The 25980-nt window shown below is 40.6% G+C and overlaps 1 protein-coding gene across 1 annotated transcript in view; it reads left to right on the forward strand.

Moving 5' to 3' along the window:
* The window catches only part of CALCR (calcitonin receptor), a 119776-nt gene that overhangs the window by 31397 nt on the left and 62399 nt on the right, over positions 1-25980 (forward strand). Inside the window, exon 2 of the mRNA XM_010562536.1 lies at positions 23661-23814. Within this exon, the coding sequence (XP_010560838.1) occupies positions 23661-23814 (154 nt within the window). The remainder of the gene's footprint in view (positions 1-23660; positions 23815-25980) is intronic.

Below are 25980 nucleotides of genomic sequence, written 5' to 3' on the forward strand. Positions count from 1 at the left end.
AAAACCCAACAATTAAATCTGCATACTTTTAATAAAGAAAAAACCCATCCAGATGCTGTTTGCGGCCCACAAATAAAATACGTGGCTTTTACATTGCATTTTTGCTTGTATATGTGCAATGTGGGAACAATATTATATGCAAAACTAGATCTTACTCCAATAAAACAGAGTTGGGCCTCCCACTACCTTGGTGAAGTTGGCTATCTAAGTACAGTGCAGAAGATTCAAAATGCAGCCATAATTAGAAATATTTAGATTGTTTGAGAAAAACATTCTTTAGGTGCTTTTTAATTTGGTGGTGCCTGAAAAACATACTTCATAGAAAGGTCAAGTGCTTCATCAGGATGAATACTCAGCAAGCTTTAGGCAAAAGCTACAACTTCCTTATAAGCAAATAAAAGCCTGAACTCTTTGCATCACCTAGAAGGCCAAATCAACACTAAAAGAAGGGCAAAAAACCCTCAAGACACAACCTCTACAGATCCCGTAAGAGCTTGGCTGTGTTAAATACCCTACATCTTGAGATTTTATACAGCTCTGCAGAAGCTTACACACACACAAACACACACATGCACACAGGCTTGGATTCAGCAAGACAGTCAGGATGTCAAGCAAGGTCAGCCATAGCTGCTGTTGAATAGACTATGCTGACTTCTTTCCAAAGCTCTTAGAAATCTTTTCTGAATCTCAGTGCTTATCCAAACAGGCTTCCCTTTTGTCCTCTGTCTGCTATATAAAGTACTTTCCATATGAAGGCCCTTTGTCTGGCAACGTAATTTATGGAAGAGACCATCTATTATTTTTCCACATGAAGCTTTTGATCATGGATGGGTATTTGAAGTCATTAACAGCACAGAGAGGCTAAAGTTTCAGGTCCTTTTACTCATTGCCAGTGAAATAAATACTCAAGTTGGCAACCTATGGTGTAACAGGAAAAATCTTGCTGAGAATTACAGACTACTTCCAGGTTTTTATTTTGAAAAGCCTTACAAATAGGCTGCTATATTGGAGGCATTTCTTTTCCTGTTTAACTTTACCATTTGTGGTCCAGATTATCCTTTGTCTCTGCAGCGGGATTTGGTAGGAAGATTTGGGGCAACCCTAAGCCTAGCTGTTACATAAGTGTCCAAGTTTTAGCTCTATAGGTTAAACTGAAGAACAGCTCCATGGCACCTGCATGGGTCTGGGCTGTGCTCAGGAAAGTAAAACTGACTCTATATTTTCAGCTGACTCAAAACTTGGAGGCTTGTCCTCATTAGTGACTTCAGCTGTCATTTTGGGGTTGGTTCTGAATTCCTTGGGTAATGGAGTCAGAAATTCAGTTCAGCAGCCCCAATGAAATAAAACCCTGCTAAAGACAGGCTGTAGCCAGTGTATATTAAGATTTTACCAAAAGCAAACCTTGGCATAAGGAAGCATTGAGTGTTAGTTTTGGCAGCCTGAAGAAATACATTATGTTAGAAGTGATCATAAATGGGCTTTGACTGACTTGCTTGAGAATTGCAATGGCCCCAGAGGCTTTCAGTCCTAACAATGGAGCAGGTGGGAACCAGAGCACACGATGCTTCACCCACAGCATGTCTCACCGGCCCTGGCTAACAAGATGCTTCAGAGTAGGCCCTGCTCCCCACCAGTGCCCCATCCAGCACAAAATTAGGCTAAGCATGAGCTGTCTGCCAAGGTACAAAACACATGAAAGGAGAGCGAAATCAGATAAATTAATTTGAAACAATCACAGTAATAGCAAATGGGACAGTAGTAATGACAAGAGGCCGATAAAAAGATCTGTATTACATTTAACAGGTTCTGAGGAGCCAACATTGGTGATAACAAATCATTCCCAAGCTATGCCATTTTCCTTTATGAGGTGTATAGGTTAGCTTCCCAGTGCTGTCTCAGAGCTCCACTTAATATGTGGAATGGAAGAAGGAAAACCCAGGACTCCCGGAAGGGCAGTTCTGCTGCTTTGTGTCTGTATTGCAGCTTCTGCTGAAGGCAGTGAGAACCTTGGCACTTTGGAGGATCCAGCACTGAGATTACCCCCAACAAAGTGGGCAGCAAGAGCAAAGTGTCAGCCTGTAATCTGCAAGAGAGCCCAAATTCTCAGTGTTGTCCTCAGACTGCAGGACAGGAAGAGATCTTCAATAAATGCAGCTTAATACAAGCAGAGCTTCACTAACTCCTCAAGAACTTATTTATAGTAGCTCATCTTAGCAGAATGATGCAGTCAAAGACCTAAAGATCCAAAGCCTGTGCTCTGCTTTTCCTGGCTGGCAAGGTTGTAGTGAAAGGACTTGTTTCGCTGTTGTACTGGGTTCCTCCTGCTTCATGATTTTTCTTTTTTGGGAACATTTCGTCCACCTCTGATCTGCCAGATGATAAAGCCTTCTTCCATGGACCTGAATACTTCCGTGCCAATACAACTTCTGTGATAGGTGATTGGCCATTGATAGTTACATGTATTTAGAATCTGTGTGAGGTCTTTGCTGAGACTCTGAACCCCACAAGGGTTTATGATAATTCTTCTGCTTATTAATATTTATAAGCAGAGGAAGAGGGCACCAGAGCTGCTGTTTGCATGGTATGGGGGCTGGCAGCGGATTTCCCTGAAAGGTCAAAGCTAATCTTGGTAGCAAGTAATGACAGGCCCTTCAATTGACAAGGCTCGTGCACATGTTTCAGCCACCATCTAATTTAGCCATCTCCAGGCCGTGTTTTCTTGCAAATACCTTGTGTCTCACCTGGACCCACCTATCCCTGTGGGATACCTGGATGAACCAAGACTGCAAGCCTGGAAGGACATTTGGGACAAAGAACCAAGGCTTTTTATAAGATTTTCTAGGAATATGTGAGTTACACCAGTAATGTCTTGTCTCACTGTTCAGGTGATTCCCATTCCCTATCTGTATTCCTTGCTAATCCACTCTAATTTACAGAAGAGGAGAGGAACCATAAAGAAAACACTAACCTTCTCTCTGCAGGCCTCTGCAAAGGCCCGTTCCCCCCTTTATTCTAACCTAAGCACGTGTGTGTCCACTACAAACCTCACCTGCCTAGTTATCATTGAAAGTAAATGTCTTCACATATGTTAGTCTTGAAGTCTTCCACAGAATTTTAATTTAAGTGTCTAATAGCTACCTCTTGGTAAAATGTCAGTTTATAGTAATTTACAATACGTAAATTGTCCCATTGAACTTCTGTAATGAATGTGTAATGCCATACTGAGCAATGTGTGGATTTTGCCCTAACTGAAACTGGAAATTTAGACTGTTAAATTCAATCTAACCCTTTATAGTAATGTTACCGTAATTCCTGGCAGGGACAACACAGTATCCAAGATGGAGATAATCTTGTTTTTACTGACTTACCTGTGTTTCCTTATATCTGCATCATTCATTACACCATTATATCTTCATTCATCATTACATCAGTTGTAAAAAGAGTCTAAATTACAATGACAGCTTTGGGTCACTTTTCTATTTATTGTAGTGTAGACGTGGTAACAGACATATCAGTGTTGCAGTAGATATAGTAGTTTAAGAGCATAGGTAAAGCAAGGTTTGCCAGCAGAGACAATAACTCTCTAAGTAGACCAACTGGTATATATGTAAGAGTTAGCCAAGACCTGAGACACACAAAGCCTTCTTCAGAGACTGTCACAAGGGGGCTTGCATGCCTCAAAGCTTGTCTGTCTCTATTAGGGCATTTAAAATACCCCATTAGATACAACCCTTCCAGATTAACAGTGACATATTCTGACTTCAAATCATAATTAGGATTTCTATTCATTATTAGCAGAGCTGCTATAAAATTAGAACCAGACTCAAGAAAAAAGTATTAGTGTTTCAACACAGGCTCATTTTTGTCAGGGCAGAAATGAAACCTACATCCAGCTGTAGCATGGGTTATTCTGCTGCCAAATGGGGAAAAAAATGCTTTAAATGTGTGTCATGTGCATTTGATTTATAACAATCCACTCACAGGATTTTTCACACTTTATATGATTTATATAAAAACAGTGACATAATAAGAAAGTATAATATTTTTCTTGGGTTTTTTCCCATCCCATAAAATATTCACTTGCTTCAAATAATCTATAGGAATGTATGGTTACAAAAAAAGGACCAGTGGGAGTTTGCCTGGGGAAGGATCGAATGGAAAACTGAGAGAAAATTGGCCACAAATAAATATTAAATAACTATTTTTCTTTCCAGTATATGCTGCAGCTGAAAGAAAAATTTTAACACAAATCTTAATATATGGAATCAAAAAAGTATTAATCCAAAACAGTATTGATCCAAGAGGGATAGGAGGTTGCATTCATCCAATTAGATGAAGATTCTTCCAAAGTGATACAGAAATTACTTGGGAACTAGAAAAAGCAATGCCCTTACATTCAACCTGTATCCTGCAGTTTTTCTTGCTTCTCCCTAACTCTTCATTTGTGCTTGCAAAGTCCATCCAGATCTGCCTTGTCATTATATTCTTGTTCCACTGAACTCAAATACTTGTTAGAATATTTTTAAATGCATTGACAGGCATGTACTGTACATAAGACCTAGGCTGTATGTACAGTATGGTCAGGATGCCGGTCCAGTTAAAGTCGTAAGGCAATCATGGAGGTGGCTTTTTCCTTAACTCACAGAGTTTTGACTGAAGCTGTGTAATATATTTCAGTTTATTTAGCAATGTTTATTTAGCTCTAGCCCTCACAATTCTCACTGTAAATTATACCGTTATTAATGTTAGCAACAAAGATTATTTTGCAGGTCATAAGGTCTCTGAAAAGAAGAGAATTACAGATACAGTTTAATTCCAAATATCTGTTTTAATTTTGAAAGCTATGCAAAAGATTATAATCTGACATAAATGTATGCAACTCCTTTGAAGTCTTTGCTCTACATCAGGGTAGTATTGAACCCAAGCTTCTGGATGCATCCAAGCTGCAATGTCACCAAGATTAGATAATTGCATACTTGCTCATTTTACAAGCACTGCTGCAAAGCCCTCCAAAAATTGCAAGCACTTTTGAAAAGACCTTTCACAGCTGTGCCTAAAAGGCTAAAATTATACTATGCTACTATGTGAGATGCTAAACCACAGCTTCACAGTGTAGTGAAATGGCAAGGAAGTGTTCTGCTTTGAGGAATGTTCAGTGATGAGCTTGGCATTCCTGCAGTGTGGTTGATTTCATCTATCACATGGTAGACCACTAGCCAAAGCTGCTTCATGTAGTCCCGTTATTCAAGCACTCTTAGAATATCAGGAATGCTCTGCTGTAGATTTTACTTCTCTGCTTTATTACACAGCTTTCTGCTTCTTTGTTCTATAACTTGAAAATACTTGAATTTAACATGATAACGTTTACTGGCATTTGGTAAGTTTTTTTAAAATATTGCTGGTTTTATCTTGTTATCTGTTACTGAAAGCAGAGCTAGTAAAATCTTGAGTGATACTTAAGAAATGTAAGGTTTGTATTTAACATTAGCATTACAAATCTGACTGTAAAACCAAACAAAAATAAAGCCTTCAGCATCAGATATGAACAATATGATATGCCAACTGTATCCTGAGCTGCATCAAAAGAAGCACGGCCACTAGGTCGAGGGAGCTGATTCTCCCCCTCTGCTCCGCTCTCAGGAGACCCCACTGGGAGTACCACATTCAGCTCTGGGGTCCACAGTACAAAAAAGACATGGACCTGCTTGAGCAGGTCCAGAGGAGGGCCACAAAGATGGTCAAAGGGCTGGAATACCTCAGCTATGAAGAAAGGCTGAGAGATTTGGGGTTGTTCAGCCTGAAGAAGGGAATACTCAAGGGAGACCTCACTGTGGCCTTTCAATACTTAAAGGGGGCTTATAAGAAAGACAGAGAAAGACTTTTTTACCAGGCCCTGTAGTGACAGGACAAGGAGCAACAGTTTTAAAATGAAAGAAGGTAGATTTAGATAAGATATTAGGAAGAAATTCTTTACTGTGAGGGTGGTGAGACACTGGAACAGGTTGCCCAGAGAGGTTGTGGATGCCCCATTTCTGGAAGTGTTTAAGGCCAGGTTAGATGGGGCTTTGAGCAACCTCGTCTAGTGGAAGGTGTCTCTGCTCATGGCAGGGGGTTGGACTAGATGATCTTTAAGGTCCCTTCCAACCCAAACCATTCTACGACACTTTGAAGGGTGCTGAGAGCCTCACTTAATTCTTATGTGAACCATCATTGTTTTGTTACAGTGAGATTATTTTAAGAGTGTATCCTTCGAATAGTGATTGAAGAGGATGAACTCATTTTCCAGAAATGCAGTGTGATCTACTCTCTGTACTGTATTATGGCTCGAATACAAGTGTAATTGCATGTGTTGTTTCTTCTTTCACCGCAAAGTACCAAAGTCAGTTTTCTTTTAATTTCAATTCCACAACAGCTTAAACTGATATATATCAGGGCAGATGTGCTGTTGTTACTCGCCATCACTTCCCCTTCCCTTTTATCACCAGAGCCTGTGGTAAGTTCAGAGAGTTGTGGAGGCAGAAAACCTTGTCAGTCATGCCCTCCAGGGCTCAGTTTCTGCTGCAGTAACTGTCTGGGCCATGTCTTTACAACATGAGCACAAGGGAGGACTGGAAACATGTGGCTGAGGCACAGTACACCAAAAAGCAATAAGCATGTTATTTATTGCAGCAGTAAATGCTTATTATTTATATTTGAAGATGAATTCTGCAGTATTCTTTTTCTCCCCCCCCCCTTTTTTTTTTAAACAAAGATGGTTCTTTCTGGGGTAACTTCATGTCCAGCTTAAACCCAAGCACATTTCTAAGAGTACAAAATATGGTCGTATACATTGTTCAGACAACTATTCCTGGGTAAAACAGAATTATTTTACCAATTTCAGAGACATGCAACAAGTTACATGAAGTCCTGTAAGAGGGTAAACTCCAGAAGTGCTTGGAACGCCTCTCTTCAAATACTGCTGTTGACACTTTGGGCTAAAATACTTCATATTTTACACCTTCCTAGAATACATTTGAAAAAGGCAACAACTAAAGCTTTTGAAAAAAATGACACAGTCCAGTCTTTGTAAGTATTTCAAACTTTGGCTACCAACAAATCCCCTGAAATACTTTGCTAGTCCCTTCCTGACATTTTCTTTGCTTTTACTCGATTTTAAACTTCATAAAACCCCTTGGGCAACAGCCAAGAGAGGGATTAGGGATGGCTTCCTTAGTACTGATAAAGTAGTAATTTTCTTGGCTAATACATGGTAGGAATCACCTGCCAGTAACAGCCATCAGAGGATGCAGAATACCATAACCAGCTCTATATATAATACAAATGGGATTCATTTAACTTCAGGGACCTAGAAGCTAGGTGCCAGTGCTCAGTTAGCTACGTCAGCTCCCCTCCTAGGTAATGGAAACCTGCCAAGGGCCCTTCACCCCAGGTGCCCCTGGCAGGTGGAGGGAATCAGCTCCTCTAACTCCTTTAATGCTTTACTGTCTTTTATTTCATAAAAAGGTTCAGCCTTTTCTGAAAACCTTCTGGGTAGTTTGGCTTGCATATTATTAGAGTCCCAGGTAAATAATTCTCATTCAAAGCACATTTCTTGTATTTTTTGTTCTTTCAAAGTATACTTATCTCTGTCGTATTACCCAGTCTAATAACAACCATCTTCAGTTTTCTCTATAGTGTGTATGATCATATTGGCTGCTCAGATGGGTAGCGTGGGGGCTTTTCAAAACTTTGTGATTACCATAAAAGTAAACACAGACAAGTTTGTAGCTACTTTCTGTTTCTTTCTATTTTTGTCCAGTTTATTGGCAAGGATTTGGTTAAAGGGAAGCCTAAGGTAAAATAGCCCCTTCTTGACTAGTTTTCGATGAGAAAATGAAGCAACAAACACTACAGCTCCCATGTAATCCAAATGAATCGATAAAGTAGATTTATTTGGTCGCTTAATCTGTGTAGCTCTGAAATTGCCTATTTGCCATGGCTAATAGTTTCAATTTGTTAACATAGCACACACTCAGCTCTACAAGATGCAGTTCACTGTCTCCACCAGGCAAGCTAATGGAAATTAATGGTGATCTGCTTGAGTAACAACTGAGAAGTCATGACACAACTGAGCATTTGGCTCCCTGATAGTGAAATTATCTCCAAGACTACCAAAAGGAATGAGATAAGATCCAGGAAGTGACCTAGATGCCTGCAATTTTCATGTAGCAATGCCTTCAGGTGCCTGACACCTGAAATGAAGAATTTGGAACCTGTATTTCTCAGGAGATTTTCATATGAAAACTTCAGGAGTGTTAGACAAAAGATCAAGGAACTGTGTAAAGGTAACCAATAGGGAATACAGGAGTACAAGACATTAGATATGTCTTCTGCCTTGCCTCATCTTCCTGGTCGCTTGACTAGAGGCTGTAGGGAGGCACATCTCTCCACCTGGGTCTGATGGCCACCAGCTTTATGACATATTAGGAAGAACTGAGCAGATCTCACCATTTCCCTTGGAAATGTGGTTGCCAGAAGATCCTGGTGCCAGTTAAACCATTTGCAGACCATTGCAGGCTAATGGCTAGAGCATGTGCTTGGGAAATAGGGGGGCTGGCTGTATTCCTTTCTCATGTGGGGATCACACCCATGGCATTTCCTCTGCCTGAAGAGGCTATAGCTACAATACTGGTCTGTGCAGGACCTGGGATTATAGATGTGTGATGTACAGCTCACTCCTGGCCCAAAGCAGTAGCCTAAATTAGGAACACAGAGGTAAAATGTCCAGCTGGGAATGAGGGGACAATTTTAGTACTTTCCCCCAGACTATCTGTGCATTTGGTAATGCAAACAGACCTACAACCTCCTCCTTGGATCCAAATTCCCTAAATGCTCAGCAGCAAGGTCTGCTGGCTTACCTATGTCTTGCCCACGTGCCTCTGCCCTGTGTTTCCTACTCCAGTGTGAACGCAGGTAGAGTGGGTTGGTGCCCTTCTGTGCTGAGTGGCAAGGCACTCCCTAGGTGGGTCTGAAAGCCTCTCCACCAGTTAAGAAATCCTAGAGACCTTGGGGTTGGAGGTGGGTCCACAGCTATTCACCCCGAGAAAGCTGCACGGAGTGGAAAGGAAGCCCTGTAAGGAACTTGCAGCCAAACAAGGAGGTAGTAAGTGAATTTTCAAAGTTTCTGGGGGTAATACACCAACTGAGAAAGAGGTATTTTTGCATCACACTTCTGTTCTTAGCTACAACCCCCACAAGTCCTGTTTTGTGCCGTTAAAACCATTTCTCCCTCCAAAGGTATGTCAGCGCTATTGTGAAAGATGGCATTGCAGAATTATCAGAGCAGAATAATTAAATGAGAGGTTTTTTCCAGTTCTTCCTCCAAAAAAGCCTTTCTTTCTTATCATTTCTTCAGACCTGTGCAAAGAAGTGTTGCTCTACTGCCCTCTTTTGAATCTTCCCCCTTATATCCTCCTTTCTGACTAAATTTGACTCCCCTTGTTGGCCTTGTGCAACTGGCTGTGCAGGGAGGGTTGTCCCACCTTCTGGGTAACCCGATGGTAATTGTAATTGAAGCCCTGTTCAGCTTAGTACTACAGCTGCAGAAATCAGGACAGAGCCAAAAGAGATGTCATTACTAAGTAGGATGCTATGCTCACACTCAGATGAGCTTTAGGACTAATCTCAAGGTGTCAATAGTATTACTATAATAGCTGAAGCAGGAGGAATATCTTAGCACATAATGAGCTATGCTACATTTACAAAGAAAGAAGGAACAATATTCTAGGTTAAAAAACAGACGGGGATGTCATACATAACTATTATAAGCAACAGAGGGTGAAGAATTAATACAATAATGGAAAAGTACTGGGCTTTAGCAATGTGCTTGTGATGAATCACTAGATATGGATGTTCTAAAAATGAAATGCGTGAAGCACATTATATTATCTTAACATCAAGCAAGGACATTGTTGGACTTACAGAAAAAGGATAAATAGTATAGAAACAGGAATCAGGACAGCACCTAAAACCTGCTTGTGAACTTCAGCAAATGAAACAAATCTTGGGGTCATTGTAAATTTATTAAACCCCCATAATAATCATTCTTACATTAGGTCCAGTGATCCCAAGAACTATCAGTACATTATCTATAATTCCTGTTGTTTATTGTAATAAGCATCATCTCAGGAAAACGTCATGCATACCTTGAAACATCTGCAGTGAAGAGCCATCTAAAATACCTATGCATAAAACAGCTTGAAAGATTAGAATTTATTGTTCCTCCATCTCTAAAGGTAAAAAACATGTATTCTATTCTAAGTGTGTAGCTGAAAACTGATTTCCTCACCTGCTTCATAGTGTGGCCCTATAGTGTGGATGTGGAGGTAGCACAAATCAGGTGGTAATAAGCAGCCAGAAGGCAAGGAGAAATGCCTTTCACAGGTACTGTCATGAAAGCCCATGTGTGCTTGAGTCACAGCATGAGTATGCACTAGGGACCAGGCTCATTTCTGATTTCTCCCCCTGTGTTCCTGGTAGCACAGCTCCATTGCAACTCTGCTCTCCGTGAGGCTGCTTTGGTCTGACCAGGCTCCCTTCAGCTGCAAGCAGGCTGTCCGTGGGCAGTAGTTGGTGTAAAAAAGTGATAGTTCTAGCACAAAAGACCCAAAACCCAAGGCACCCTAGTGTACTGCTTTGCACATCCCAGCTTGCCTGTCACGTCACACCTGAACCTGGATCACTGGAGACAGGGGCAGAGCCATGGAGATGCTGGTCTGTTCTCCATCTGGAGGCTGACAGGGTCCATCTCTTGTGGCTCCCCTTTATGTGAGTCTTTCTGCCTCCCTGTTGTTTCTGCACTGCCCATTGACCAACACTTTTTACCTTCATGTACATCTTCATTTCAATGCGATCATCATCCTTGATCCAATACTGGTGCTAACCCAAGCGTGCTGTAGTGTTATGGGCTGTTCTTATGGTTAAAGTAGAGAAAAGCCACTTCTTAGTCAGGGGCTTTACACTTGGACTGTTAAAATATTGTTGTTCAACAGTTGTTGAAACTGGTGTCACTGGAAAACACTCCTGTGAAAGAGGAAGAAAAATGAGATGCTGGATTTTATGTAGCATCTCAGCCATTCCTGTGGTTAGAGCTGGCTAGAAGAAGAAAGACTAGAAATATCAAGACTATATAAGATTTAGCGTGGGAAATAATTCTTACTCATTTACTCATATGTAGTATCATATGGCACAGTCATCACAGTTAACAGAGGGGAAAATAATGTGTTATATATTTTACAGATGGCTTTTTTTTTTTAATTAGGAGAGACAGGAGCAAGAAACATTTTAAATAGCTCTTTCAGTACATAGTAACAAATGTTCACAAACTCTCCGGAGGGTAAGATCTACCTGCAGCTACAGCTATAACCCAACTTAGTGCTGCAAGCACTCCCAGCACAAAATACAGGAAAAGTAGATGTTTTGCAGGTAACTTCAGTTGCTATTGATTTTGCTTATGCTTTCTAGGCCACAATATTGTGTGCCATTTGTGAAAAGTGATGTGTATTTTAAAACTGTCAACAGTTTGTAAGGCAAAGTCCTTCCTTTGCCTGCTTTTCACCAAATCCCTATAGATGCAGCAGAAGTAATGAGGCTAGCAAGAAAAATAGAGGCACCTACCAGACTGGCTCTACACCGCACTACAGAACACTTTACAGTACAGTGTGTAACTGTATGTATACCATATTCGTGCTTGTATATCTGCTCATTGCACAGCTGACCAAGATGCATTGTTTATATCTTCGTGAATCTTTTTGGCAGTTTTGAACCAATACACACTGCAGTGAATAGTCTGGAGAAGATGCAGACAGTTCCAGGCATTTTCCTCTGATCTAGCTGTCCAATTTTTGCTTCAGCTGAGTTGTCTACCATTGCTGATCAAATACAACTATGTGGCTGACAGCGTAATTACATATTATTTCTGTGTCATTTGCCTGCCCCATTACCTCTGGCTCACCAGAATGGTTCTGGCAAGGCTCAGACAGTAATAAGGCTACTTCTTATTAGAGGCAAATCCTCTGAACCCCCTTTTCCATCACTTTGTGTTTTATGTAATCTCAGTGACACAGAACTGCAATGCTCCCATTGGGATCTTGTAGGAGATTTACATCCACGTGTGCTACACTAAAGTGGAAGTGCCACACCTTTATTACATTTTGAGATTACATATTTCTAGTTTAGATGAGGACAGTTACAACTGATCTCATATTTTCCTTTCCCTCTGAAAATGGGTGACCTTGAGACCATTTCAAGATGAGAAAAGCTGTTACAGTGCTGTTCCAGAGATAAATGTTACACAAGTGGTTGTGTTGCTTGCTACATGTCAAGTAGACTAAGCATCCAAGTCTGTGTGCCTTTTCCCATTAAATTTCTGGGTTTCAGATATGTAGGGTGCTTACAGGATTTTTTGCCCAGGTAGAAAACACCTCACTCCTAGTTTTTAAGCTGTCTGAAAAATAAAGTTGTGTGAGTGCTCACTGTCTTACTGTGGCTGCAGGTGATCTATAGGCATGTTGTCAGCCCATGCACCACTAGTGGTCCATGAGACATCAGAATGCACCGTGTCTTGATGAAAGCCATGTTTCTCACTCTAATGCAGAAGTTCCATTTTTATAAAACTAAAAATGACGTGTTAATGCAAAGAGCTTTGCTTGCTTGAACTCCCAAAACTGTGAAGCAATATGATGATACATGGCGGCCCCTTCATATTTTTCCCAGAAAGGCCAGATGGGTGTTGATTTAGGAAAAAAAAAGAAAACCAAAAAGCTGCCAATCCAGTTCCCTCCCAGCCTGTGGACTCGTGTCCATGCTCTCCCTCTCCTGTACTTTGTGCGGCTGAAGCAGTCGTTCTCGACAGCCAGAGGGTTACACTGCCACGTGTGCATCCGCAGCCTGGCCAAGCTAGCTGCGTTAGGGAGCATGCAATTCCACAGTCTGGTTCCCAGTGTCTCTCTTTTCCTGCCACACTTGCTTGTTCACCTAGCTGGGTGTTACCCAACCTCTGGCTTTCTCTAGCCCCGTAAATATGCTTTTTGAGCTGCCATTATGCTTATCTGTGAACCAGATCTTTCTGGGGGTTTTAGGTCATTTTTAAAATACCCAGATTCTTCATAGGTCTGCAGCCGTGAAGGTTAGAAGCAGCTGAATCAGGACAACCAGGGTAGCCTCAGCTGGCAAAGACACAGAGCTTAACCCAATTCTGCTGCTGGTGATGTAGTAACATGGAGCTGTACCCCACATCAGCTGAATTCACCACTAGAGATCTACAGAGGAGGCCAAATTAAAAGCATACCGGCCTCCAGTGAAATCAAACATGAGCACATGCAGGGCTGGACACACACACACACACACACACACAGGGAGTCCACTTTAAGTCTGAAAAGATGCTCATACACAAAGACAAGGATTTCATCTTAACAGGTAAAGTCTAATGCTGCTTTTGTTTTTGTTCTTTAATTCCCAGAAGGGTCAGCTACGACGTGTCTCTCCAGGAAGACTCCACAATGAAAAAAACAACCCACGGTTGCTTCTTACTACTGATCATCTTTCTAATTGTAAGTATGAGAAAACTGAACTGCTCATGACACATGCCAAATTTAAACTTGCGATGTTCAGAAAAATGAGTACTGTTATATTTGTTATACTGCGCAGGTGAAGGAATGAGTTCCCTTACCGATAAATTTCAAAATAAGGTTAATAAAGTTTCTAAATAAGATATTGCATAAAAGTTTGAACTTGAAACCATTGTTTCTTGGTGAGACAGAACTGGCAGTCTGAAGAAGGTAATGCATGTGATTTTTCATTTCTCCATTTTACAGGCTGCAACGTATAAGTGACATGGAAACTTAACGTGTTTGAAAACTTCCTTAACTTTGTTGTGTGAGACAGACTGACTTAAGTAATTGTGGTTTCTCACTGTTTATAGTTACTCTGCTATTAGGAAAGCAACTGAAATGGAAAATAACAGTATAAAGTTTAGTTATTCAGTTCAAATGCTATTTTCAACTGTTTAATATCAATATTACAGTTATTTCGATGTATGCAACATGGCTGAGTAACTGGTGTTCTAAACATGTAGTAAATTCATTTCTACCTAAATACCTCTCATGTAAGTTGAATGCTTTCTCCAATCTCTACTTGTGAAACCTCAAATTATTAGCAATTATCATAAAATCATAGACATTACATGTAGTCAGAAATGAGAATACTGCCCAGAGCCTCAGTTACAGAATGGTGAGAATATGTCTGAATGATGCTACTGGGAACAAGCACCTCTCTACCTTGGTGTGGTATGAGTAACTTGCATGCTGGATGCCACCTTATTCCCCAACTAACTGTTTATCTCTGTGTTCCTGAAGAAAGCTTTGATTCTTACTCTTCTTTTGTTTTGTTGGTTAGCTCCTCATGCCCCTCTGCTTCTCATCTTCTCTTCCAACACCTGAATGTGGAACATTTGTGTGCATCTCTCCATCAATTCCCATCCTTTCTGGCTATAAGTTGTAGAAATGGGGCTAGAACACACGTTGGGGAACAGTAGAGACTGCTCTCCCTGGTTTGTTTGTTGGGTTGTGTCCCTCCTCTTCTCTCAGCCTAGCATAACTTGCCCCCAGTGCTGTTTGCCACTTAAATTTATATGGATAAAAAGGAAGGAATGAAAGTAGACAACAATAAGAGAACAATGGATAGAAAGAGGGAAAAAGAAAACAATTAAATGAGATCATGGAGAACCCAGGAGAACAGCAAAGAACACCTTGCTTTGGTAAAATAATAAATTCATAGTTCAGCATTAGAACCCTCAACCAAAGAAGAGCTGGAGAGCAGGAGAAAGAATGGAGGAAAGTTAATACATTTCTGCTAACTTGGTCTCAGAAGAATTTGTCCAGAATTGGTTAGTGATTTGAGGAATCATCCCTGTGCTTGGCAGAAGTCTTCTGCCTTGAGGTATGTTGGAATATTCTGGTATTTGTGACCTATTGTGGCTGTTCCACATAGCCCTGCAAGGGATGCACATAGCAATCCACTGGCTGGGAAATCACCCATGGTTAGAGATGTCTCTAACAAAACAGCCTGACAGAGACCAGATTCCTTCTGGGTTTGAATCCCAGCTGATCTCCATAGCCTGACAGGGGCCTTGGCAAAGAACAGTGGTTCTTCCTATAACAAGCCAATGCCGACTGAAGGAACAGTTATTTTAATTCCCCAGTCAAGTGATAAGACTGTAAATATTCTGATAACTAAAATTGTCAACAGCATTTCCAAGCATCTGAGGTGCTCTGACCTACAGCTTGGATTTGTAGGTCAACCCTGAAGGACTGGGCTGATCCTTGCCCTGTTGTCCACAAATCTTTTAAATTTCTCACCCATGATAGCATATGTGCAACGTTAGTTCTGTGCTCATTCCTGCAGTACTCCAGGTCTAGGACTTCTTTAAGAAACTGCAGTGAGATCTGCATCCCTTTCCTTTTAGATATCTTTGCACCAAAGGGCTGTCCAACTTCTGATCTCAATAGATAACTTAAGCACAAATTTACTTACATTTTCACTGTTTCAATCTCTATACTCCTTCCTTCCCCACTGCAGTGGCCATACTGTCATCTACTTAGACCCGTCCTAGAATAATTTATCTTCTGGTAAGGGAGAAGCCATGGTCATAGAAGGAGGCCATGAACAAGCTCTGTTTCCTTGATGACACTTGCCAGAACACTGCCATTAGATCAAATATGAAAAATATTTGGCATCAGTCATTTTTCCAAAAATTTCCCCACCTGTAGCTGGTAGAAAAACATTCACTTTTTACATTTTATTGGCAGTCTGTAATAAGGACTCTTCCAAAAAGACTGCTCCCACTCTGTTGGTTCTTCTAATCACACCTTGGTTCCCAGAGCCATGAGCTGCTGGGACTTACATGTCAGCCGCTGTCTGAGGTTGAAGAAGATAAAGTAATTAACGTGATTTGTGACACAGGGGTGATGTCCCATTCCTGTTCTCTACCCATCCCACAAACCATCCTCCAGATCTTTCTTCTTTGATGGCTTTGATGGTTTACTGTCATCCTCTTGTCCGTGTCCTGCACTCCCAGCAAGCTGTTGCAAAGCAACACAATCTATTGAGGTCCTTGCTTTCTCCTCTGGGCTCCAGGCAATCTGCTTATGCCATTTGTCCCACTGTAGGTGCCAGTCCCGCTGCGGTGGTCACCGCTATTGAGAAGGGCATGCTTTTACCTGAAATTTCTTTTCTTGGGGTAGCTGTGATTCCCTAACACAGTTTCAGTGTTGGAGCATTCTCTGTCCTGCATACAGTGTCAGTGCTTTGCAGAAGACTTCCTCAGATTCATCCCGTATCTCTCCTTGAATGTTTTGTCATAGACTCTAGTTACATGGTGTCCATAGACACCCCCTTCCCACAGTCTCCTTTAGACTTGTCGCCAAGGGGTTTCGGTGCCTTCTGATGGAAACCCTCTCTCTTACATATGTAATTTTTTGCATAGAATAAATAGCACTTTACTCTTCTGTGTACAGGTCCATAATAACTCACCTTTGCCAAACAAAAACTGAAGCACCAGTTGCTCCAAACTAAAGCTCCAGTTGCTAGTTTAGAAATAAAACTTAACTCGTTATTGTCTTCCTCTTTGATGGCTTCCGTTGGTTTTGGATGCACAAAAATGCATCACCAGATAGTCCTCTACAATTCAAAGAGAATTCCATTAGAAAATTTAACTGTTCGTTATTTCTTAGTTCACTTTATTCCTGATGCTCTCTAGTTTTTGATAATTACTGAGAGCCACAGAATGTGACTGAGATTTGTTCCTTAAGTACATGAGCCCCTGTGCACTGGAGCAATTAGTTCATCTCCTCAGTGCACATTTCTCTCCACAAGAAAGATGGACTGTCAGCACAGTGTGTCCAGGGGCATCAAGCTGCAGAGAATGAGGAGAAGGAAACAAAAGTCTCTTTCCTGTGTGACGAATCAATTTTGCAGGACATTGAGAAAAGAGAGTTCTATTCTCTGCACAGTTAAGTCAAGTAAGAATTGTCATCTAGTGCCTACAAATGGTAGTTTGGTCTTATCCTGTACACGAGGATTGATGGAGTAGTTTTTCTCACGCATTCCAATTTTGTCCTGAGCCAACCACAAAGTGCACAGTAAGGACGGAATGGATGCTGCAGCTGAAGACCACACTATTATTCAGTTAGGTCCATTAGACCAAGATTGTACTTTAAAATAAATTAATTTTGAGGGAAAAACATATTGTACAAGTTCATTAAGTCCAAATCTGTCAAATTGTTACCAAGCCTCAATCACTAAGCTATACATAATCTGGTACATTGTGTCAGCTCCTAAAAGGCTTGTGAATAATTCCCATTCATGAAACATGGAAAATTAATTATGTGAAAGCCTAAATGTAATTTTCAGTAACTGCACAACTGGTGTGCGTTTGCAACGCTGCTGCAGTAGGTTCAAGTCTCCAGAAGCCAATTAGTAAAACATTTGCCACCCTGATGAGGGCACCGCTCATGGTGTACCCATTTGATCCTCACAGCTGGGGGTGCAATACGCACCAGTGGGGTGGTGTGGCCATGTGTCCCCCTGGGGTCCTGCTACCTGCCTAGCTCAGTGGCTTTCACCATGAGTCTCTAAAACCTGAGTCTGTGCAGGTACTGTAAGCACAAGCCTTTTCCTGCTTAGCCAGCGGCTCTTCCACCACCTGGTCCACAGCAGGTCCCACCCTTCAGTGGGCAGGAAGAGCTGCTGAAGATCTGTCACAGCCTCCTCCTGTTGTCACAGCTTCATCAGAGCCTAGCTTGCTGTCTGGCACTGAGGGCTTCCCCAGTCTTGGATGATGAGAACCCCCTGGGTCTCATCACCTGAGTCCATGCCTCTGAAAGATGTTGCTCTGAAAAGCACATTTCCCTTTGTAACTATGGGTTCCTTCAAGCTGTATGGAAGTGGACTTGCAAGTTCTGGAGCTCTTCTCACACAAAGAAAACTCAAGAAAGCAAGCTGCTGAGAATTTAAGGTGGTGAGAATTAGTGTGAGAATTTAACACTCAAGCTGCTCATGGTTTCGCAAGAGGGAGAGGAATGCGTTATTCTGTTCTACTCACCCAGTTTCAGGGGTGATCAGGACTTTTTGTCTCCATCTTTGCTTTTTTAAAAAATAAGAATGTTGCTATGTAGCTGATTGCCCTAACGAGGCCTCTCGCAAGATGATAATCAGAGCTGCAAGCAAAAATTCATGAAGCATTCTGCCGCCTTCCTTTAAGCCCACAGTTTGCATCAGGCTACTCCAGGAGTAAAGCTTCCTTGCGTGAGCAAATCCTGCAGCAACAGAAAAGAATTGTAAGATTTGTGAGTTGCTTTTCATTACAAGTGCCTTGTCTTCATCTGCTGTGGCTGATAATCTCATGCTTGTTTAAACAGCTGCCAAAATCTGCAATGTAAATCATATGGGATCTCACTGTGAGATAATTTCCATCCTGCTTCAACAGCAATTGAGTATGGGAAAATTTTAACATTCAATGGTTAAGTAAAACATGTCATATTGAGGTATTTCCCCAAAGAAATTGTCTGCTGTTTCCTAGCACATTTGTGATGGATAAGAAATTACTGTTATGTTTACTGAGCACCATGCAGTAATGACCTTCCTAAGGCATCACAGTCATTTTCTTTTCTGTCCTAACACATGCAGCTGTGAAAAGTAGTTTAAATGTAATCGACGTATGAGAGGAGCTCTGCAACCAGTCTAAATCATGCTAAGCTCTCACTCAAAGGTGTGATGTATTGAAGGACAGGAGTTTAGTGACCTACAAAGTGGTGACTACACATAGCCGTTTTAAAAGAATTATACCAAATGAATGGTTGAGCTATTGAAATCAGTAACAAACAGTTAGAGCACTCAGAATTTGAAATATGTTTTGACTGATCTCAACAATAAACATTATAAAATTACCATATTTAGTGGAAGGAGGGAAAAAAACAAAAGCAAAGAAAGATACAAATGCCTTCTTTTCCTAAATGTCATGTATAGTCAACAGTTAGTATACTTCAAGCTCCTTGATAGTGGAAGAAAAATATTTGGGGATGCTTGTTCATCATGTCCTATATTTTGTGGGGGGAAAAAAAAGGAATTCTGTGCTTGCTTTATCTGAATTCTCTCTTCCAGAAATGGGCACAGTCTTGCACAGGTTAATAGCAGGTGTCTGTCTTACAGAAACTGGGGCACTATTTGGTCTTTTTGATATAGTTTAATAATGAAGCCAAATTGTTTTCTCTAGATTCCTTTATTAATTCTAGGTATAAAGTGAACTTCGGCATTCCCAGCAGCCTGTTTTTCTCTTTGTAATGATAACTCATTTTCTTATAACAGTCGTTTGTCACGTGGTGGCTTGGTGGTCGTATGTATGACGTCATTTACTTGGACTTTTAGGAGTGACATCATATGTACGGCTGCTAAACTGCTGCATGGGACATCACTTAAACAGTTTTCTTCTGAAGAAATCATACCAATCATTTTCAGGCTATGAACACATCCTGATTATTAAGTTGTGAATTATTTCTTTCTTTTTAATAAAGATATTTATAAATGAATGAGGCATTCCTTTATTGTATCTAACATCATTTATATTTCCATCTGAAGTAACTGATGGATGGATGGGAAGGGTTTTTAATGTGCAGTAATGGACTCTGAACATTCACAATTTTTTCAATACCTTAGGTAGTAACCAGGTCTTGGCTTTTTTATGGTGAAAACATGTGTTTTAAAACTTAATTCCTAAAATACCTAGCTATAATCATTAAAACATAGTAGCAGAGGTGATTCCTAATCATTAATTTCATGAGAGCACACACACACAGACACATAGAGACTCGTGGGACATTCCCAGCCTCTCCCATTAGCATGATACACACTAAGCTTTCCCCCTGTGCAGCCATGCCCAAGCTCCTGCTACTTCTGATAAGAGAATAACGACCCAGAGATTTTTTTCTGTCCCATTTGCTCTTTCCCAACCCCCACAGTAAGGAGCACAAGAAGACTAAAATAAATAATAATATCTGACATCACAAACTGTACCAAGATTTTTGTCTGAGCCCCAGGAATATAAGGCTGGATCATCAGCCCACTGAACTGACTTCGGGGAGGTCAGGCTTTAGGCTCTGAGTCCTGCAGTAGTGGTGGACGTGTGATTCTCCTACGCGCAGTAGAAACCACCAAAATTGCAAACAGAGGTGTGACTGCTCAACCCCCAGCAAGCCACCAAATTAATTTTTCATTAGTCTGCTGAAATGGTCATCTGATTTTAAGGTAGAAGAAAATATTGTTCAAACTTCCACAGCCAGCTTTTCAAATTGAGGCAAACAGAAATGAGTAATAGCAATCAAAGGGAAGAGTACATTTAAAGGTCATATCACAGATGAACAATACTAGTAACGCACCTACATATAACCCCTTAATTTGATTTCACACACAAGCTATTTGATTACATCAGAAGTGCCTGGAAATTTTTTTGTGCGACTAACTTTGAAAAAATGAGTCTTTGTGTTTGGTAAAAAGAAAAAAAAAATAGATAATTTAAGAGGCAGCTGTAATCTAATATCATTATTCCAGTTTTTATCCAAACTTGCTTTAGATTTACTGTAGGCCATTATGTGATTTCCAATGATGAAGTAATTTCCATTGAGCTTTAGTGACACAGTCTTATCCATATTTTTAATCTCTCTGAATGAATTTCTGGTGGGCAATAGAAATTTTGCTGGCAATTTCAGCTGGGCCATGATTGCCTTGCACAGAAGCAGTAGAACGGGCAGTCCTCCTGGTTACATGGTTGAGCACTGTAAATAGTTTTGTGCACAATCCAAGACATTTATCCTATCCACCACCACAGGTACTCTCTGCCTCCAAGTATTAAAATATTCTCATTAAGCTGTACCCAACAAGAGCTGACTTCTTCAGGAATTGCATTAGTCCCTTACACACAGCAAGTTATGAAAATGACCTTTAAGAGTAAGGTGTCTTTGGTCTCTGAATTGTATCTTACCCCCCAAAATCATCATCTCTAGTTACAAACCGTTACATCTTTGCCAGTTAAAAGATGCGAATAGAGGATTCCTTTTCTGATGCTATATCTTACTTTTGATTTCAGCTTATAAGTTTCTATACTGTGCAATCTTCTGGGAATGGTCTGTTGTTTTAAAAATGGTGTATAAAAGAGGCTCCAAGAAAAGCTAGAATAGGGGAAAGATGTTCTGAAGCACTGAACAATTTCTACAGTTTCTATCTTTGTAGCTGGCATTTGCCAACTGTTTCATATCTGTGTGGTGATTTATTCTGTACAGATAAAGCAAATGAAACTGCAACAGTATTTATGGCCAGCAACACCAGTCTTTCTGGTCTCTGTCAGTGTGAAAAGATTTTGTTCTTGTTTGGTCAAACGTATGTGAAGAACAGATCATTGCCTTCCTAGAAGAAAACAAAAATAAAATAAAAGCATTGTTTCAGGGCAAGGAAAACTGGTGATGTTTTCTGAGCGTAATCAGATGGTTATGCTTTCAAAACATGGGTGTGTTCCCAAACTGGCCCAAAGTAACAGAGGAATCCTCGAGAACACAGGTGATGCCATGGAAGTCCCCCTAGCTTTCTTTGGCAATACCATTATTCCTCTCTTGAATGCAAACAGCTTGGAACTGGGGTATTATTCAAAATAAGAATGGAAAAAATAAGCATGGAGTACCTATGAATCACTTCAGAGAAGTACTGAAGCCTGTGGCGATACATGGACACAAAGGGCTAAGACAGACCTGAGGGTGTCTGAAGAAACTCATCTGCCCTTTCCTACACTACATGCTGGATTTAGGATATTGCTTGGTTAGTTTTAAAATGATCCTCATGGACTCCAGCTACTCCCTGTAATCTTTTCATAAGTGGGGGATCTGTGATGTGTGGCTTTGCTTCTGTATTTGCCGTTCTGGCTTTCTAGATGCTTAAATTTTCACTTGGATGGCCAGATGAAATGTTCCGAATGGCTTCACTGCCCAATTATACATTTGTGTGTGTGTGTGTGTGTATACATACACATAAAATTTATTTAAAATTGTTTCAAAATTTATATAAAATTGTTTCTGCCAGAAAATATCTTCCTTCTTATTCCTCCCATTTTATTTCAAGTACCTGTTTAAGTGCAACAAGATAAATTGCCTTCACTGTCCTCCAGTCTTCAGATAGTAGCTGTATCCAGTTGAAAATGAAAATGTTTCTATCAATCAAAGGAGATTAGATTAAATTAAGAAAAAATAATGTATTAGGTATAAGAGTACAAAAATATTAAACTCAGATGGTTTGGCACAGAAGTATTGGGATAAAGTAATGATGCACTTTTTTTTTTCCCAACTAAGTCAAACAACATCCTGTTGTTTTCCTGTGTATTTTACCAAGGGGTTTTAGTTGTGCAAATGGGATAAAAAGTTATGTATTAATGAGATATAATTGCTTGTGATGTTCAATCAAAAATGGGAAAAAAATGTAAGAAGTAAGCTGATATTTGAACTTTCAAACCTGTCATGTCTTCAGTTTGAATAACTACAAATGCCTGCTTAAAGATCTGTGTGCTAGTATTTGCTGCTAAAAACATCGAGTTTGTGTGTTTATGAGAGTCCTAAGTTTTGAAGCCGCCTGTAAATTACTCTGTATGTGTTTGTGATGGCTTTAGTATGATTTTGTATAGGGAAAAATAGAGGGTCATACAAGGGAAGTTCCACAGCAGCATTGCTTTTGCTTGGGGAAGCAGAGGAAGTAACGCTTTCCTATCACCTTCACGCAGAGAAGTGTCCTGATACAGGATTAAGGCAGAACAGAATTAACTAAAGCTATGCACTCTCATTTCCACCCTGGCTCACAGACCTGGGCTGTGCAACAGAAGGATGGATAGAGGGAGGGAGGGAGGGAGGGAGGGAGGGATGGGGAAAAAAGATAACTGACCTCTCTCCCTGAGATTTTTGCCTTCCAGAGGCAGTGATCCTTCCCTTTGCCCTGCAGGCAGCTCAGAGTGGGAGAAGTCAGAAGATGGCACTCAGTCAAAGAGGACCTTGCTATTCAGACTCTCAAATTTAGGGACACCGCTTAGATACTTCACTAGGAGTTAAGGCAAGGTAGTGAGGTTTAAACTCTCTGCTCTGTGTTTCTATGACCTTAACAGTTGAAGGAGCACAAAGCAGGTGACATAAAACATGAAATAATCAGTTTTGTGGCTGTGGCATTGAGGTATTTTGTGTGAGTGGTCTGGAGGGAAATCGGCACAAGTGAGCAGAAATACATGGGTGTAACTTTGGGCAGATACAGAATTTTTTTGCAGATCGCTAAGCTAAATGAAAAGATTTTTAAGACTTTTTCAAGTATTTAATGGTCCTCTGTTTTGCCAAGAAAAAGGGCTTGGTTAAAATCCTGAGTCTATAGTGAGGTAAACTAAAATTTAGCATTTACTTTGCAAGCAGTATAAGGCCTATCATAATGCTAAACACATGTGCAAATAAAAGGCCTCTGAAGCATTTGTAATAGAGATTTCTGATCCTCACTTTTTTATTTTATCCTCCTGGTTTATTCACTTGTACTAACACTTTTTCCTTTCTGTACAGAGAACGGTTCCAAGTCTTTCTGCTACTGTAAATTATACTGATCCTACATTAGAGCCTGTAGTAACTGAAAATTCAGTCATACGACAGAAGATAATAGATTCACAGTTCAAATGCTATGAGAGGATGAACAGAGCTCCTCCGTATAAGAAAAAAGGTAAAAAGGTTTAAAAAAAGGTCTGTTTGTGTATTGCCACTCTTGCTTATATCACTATAAATATTTTCTTCTGCATACTAACCCATAGTTTTCCTCGGGGTGCAGTTTCCTTCCTGTAAGCAGTGGTCAAATTCACACTAACTTCGCATCCTCTTAAGCTGAACAGCTCTTCCTCACCGTGCAGATGGTACCCCTGTCATCTACATTTCTGGCTCAGTGCTTTGCTGCTTGAATATCTCTTGTTCTTGCTTAGGGAATGGCATTCTCCAGAACCTTTCAGCAAGCTCACACAAAGACCTGATTGTGAACAGTGATCTCTTAAATATAAATGCCATTCTGCTTGCTTCACTCACTGTTTTGTTTTCCTGTCATTCTTCTATTGACTGATAGCTGCCATGCTCTGTACCAGCACAGATATGCCAGGTATTCCATATTCAGCAGTGACACTAGCAAAAAGAGGTTTATAAAGCACTGTGGATACATCTTTATTGAATACGAGGCACATATTAAGATTAATGAAAAAGGAAATGGCAAATAATAATGGTGCTACAATAGCACAATATAAATGAAGCAGCATTTCTGGTTGGGACTGAGCGTTCCGGTCACTTTTTCTCACAGAAAATATGGAAGAAGTTAGGAGGAGGTTAGAGAAAAAAATATGGGAGGCATTGTGGGGATTTATACAAGTAAAGAGCAGAGATACTGAGGGCATAGTTTGAAGAGAAAATATATTAAAAAATCATGATTAAAAAGCCCCAACGTAATAGATGGGATGGAGATAATGTGGGATTTTTTGTAATACAAGAACACAGACATTTCTATAGCTCTTTACCATAAAGATTTTATTGGGCTCTGTAAGACTCAAAGAATTAGATGTTAAGATACTCAGGTCTTGATGCAGAAATGTTTTTGAATGAATATAGAGATTCCCATTGCTTCAAATAGGTTTTCATTCAGGCCAATAATGGGGAAAACCCACAAGTATTTAAACAGGGTTATGGGATAGAAAGCATCATGTTTCAGACATAAACAAGCCTTTACTTGCTGGGCTTGAGGGGGAGATAACTTACTGTCTGCTCAGATCAGTCTTAGTCTCCAGCTCTATAAATTTGTAATTTTTGCATGCATTGATAGTTCTGCTGGATTAACCTTTCTTTTGCACCTTGCTCATGTGGTTAGTTGCAAAGGGCTGCAACTGGCATGAGCTGGGAATTCGAATGTCTCATGACATATGAATTCCTGGTAGTGTTCTCAAGGGCAGCGTTGTCCCAGGAGGACAGCAGTGGCAGACCCGCAGCCATCAGACACAGCACAGCAGTTCCTGCACTGCTTTGACTGGCAGCTGGATTTAAGTGATGCCATTGGGGACTGTTATGTTCATAGCAAAATGCACTGAATTTATTTATAAACCAGAATGAAGATAATGGGTGACTAAGAAATTATGCCAACACTACTGAAGTTGCTTTTTCAACTGAATTACAGCATCGTCACCAGCCCTCCAACATTTACACTTCATACAGGGTTGGAAGGGAGCAAGGGTCTAAGTCTCTTGGCTGCAAATTTGAAAGGAGGATGGGATGAGGTGGGAAATTCCTTTAATGCAAAGGACAACCGTAGGCATGTCTCCTGAGAGGAAAAGCCCAACACATGAACTGAAGGGGTATACTGGGTATGCATTTTCAGCACAAACAGTAGTGGAGTCTAATATCAAAGTTCCCAGGAAAGCCCAGTGTCTGGTACAACTTCACAGAGCCAGCCGAGATGTGTCTAATTTTTCCCTGGTATTGCTGCAGTCCCTGATGGAGCCTATTGGTAGACTGGCACAAAGGTAGTTTAAATCCTTCATAATCCTGGGGCTCAAAGCTGATGTCAATGAACTGCAGAGTATCTCACACTCAGGAGCCAGAGAGATGGTATAATACAGGTGAGCTGTGGCAGCAATACAAGTAGCCATGTGTCAGCAGAGCCAAAGTAACAGACCATGTACACTCACTTATCTTGCCCATTTCAAGGCAGAGTTGATTAGCTTCAATCCCAAAGAAATAACAAAATGAGGAGCTCAGGCACATGGGAACACCTGACCATCCCTCCGGGACAACGCAACACTCCCGCACTTCCTGTCCATCCAAAAAAGTAATATTTTTAGCTGGTGATACAACAGTATGG

The sequence above is a fragment of the Haliaeetus leucocephalus genome, unplaced genomic scaffold (genome assembly GCF_000737465.1).
Source record: "Haliaeetus leucocephalus isolate CR32 unplaced genomic scaffold, Haliaeetus_leucocephalus-4.0 Scaffold0, whole genome shotgun sequence".
NCBI lineage: Eukaryota > Metazoa > Chordata > Aves > Accipitriformes > Accipitridae > Haliaeetus > Haliaeetus leucocephalus.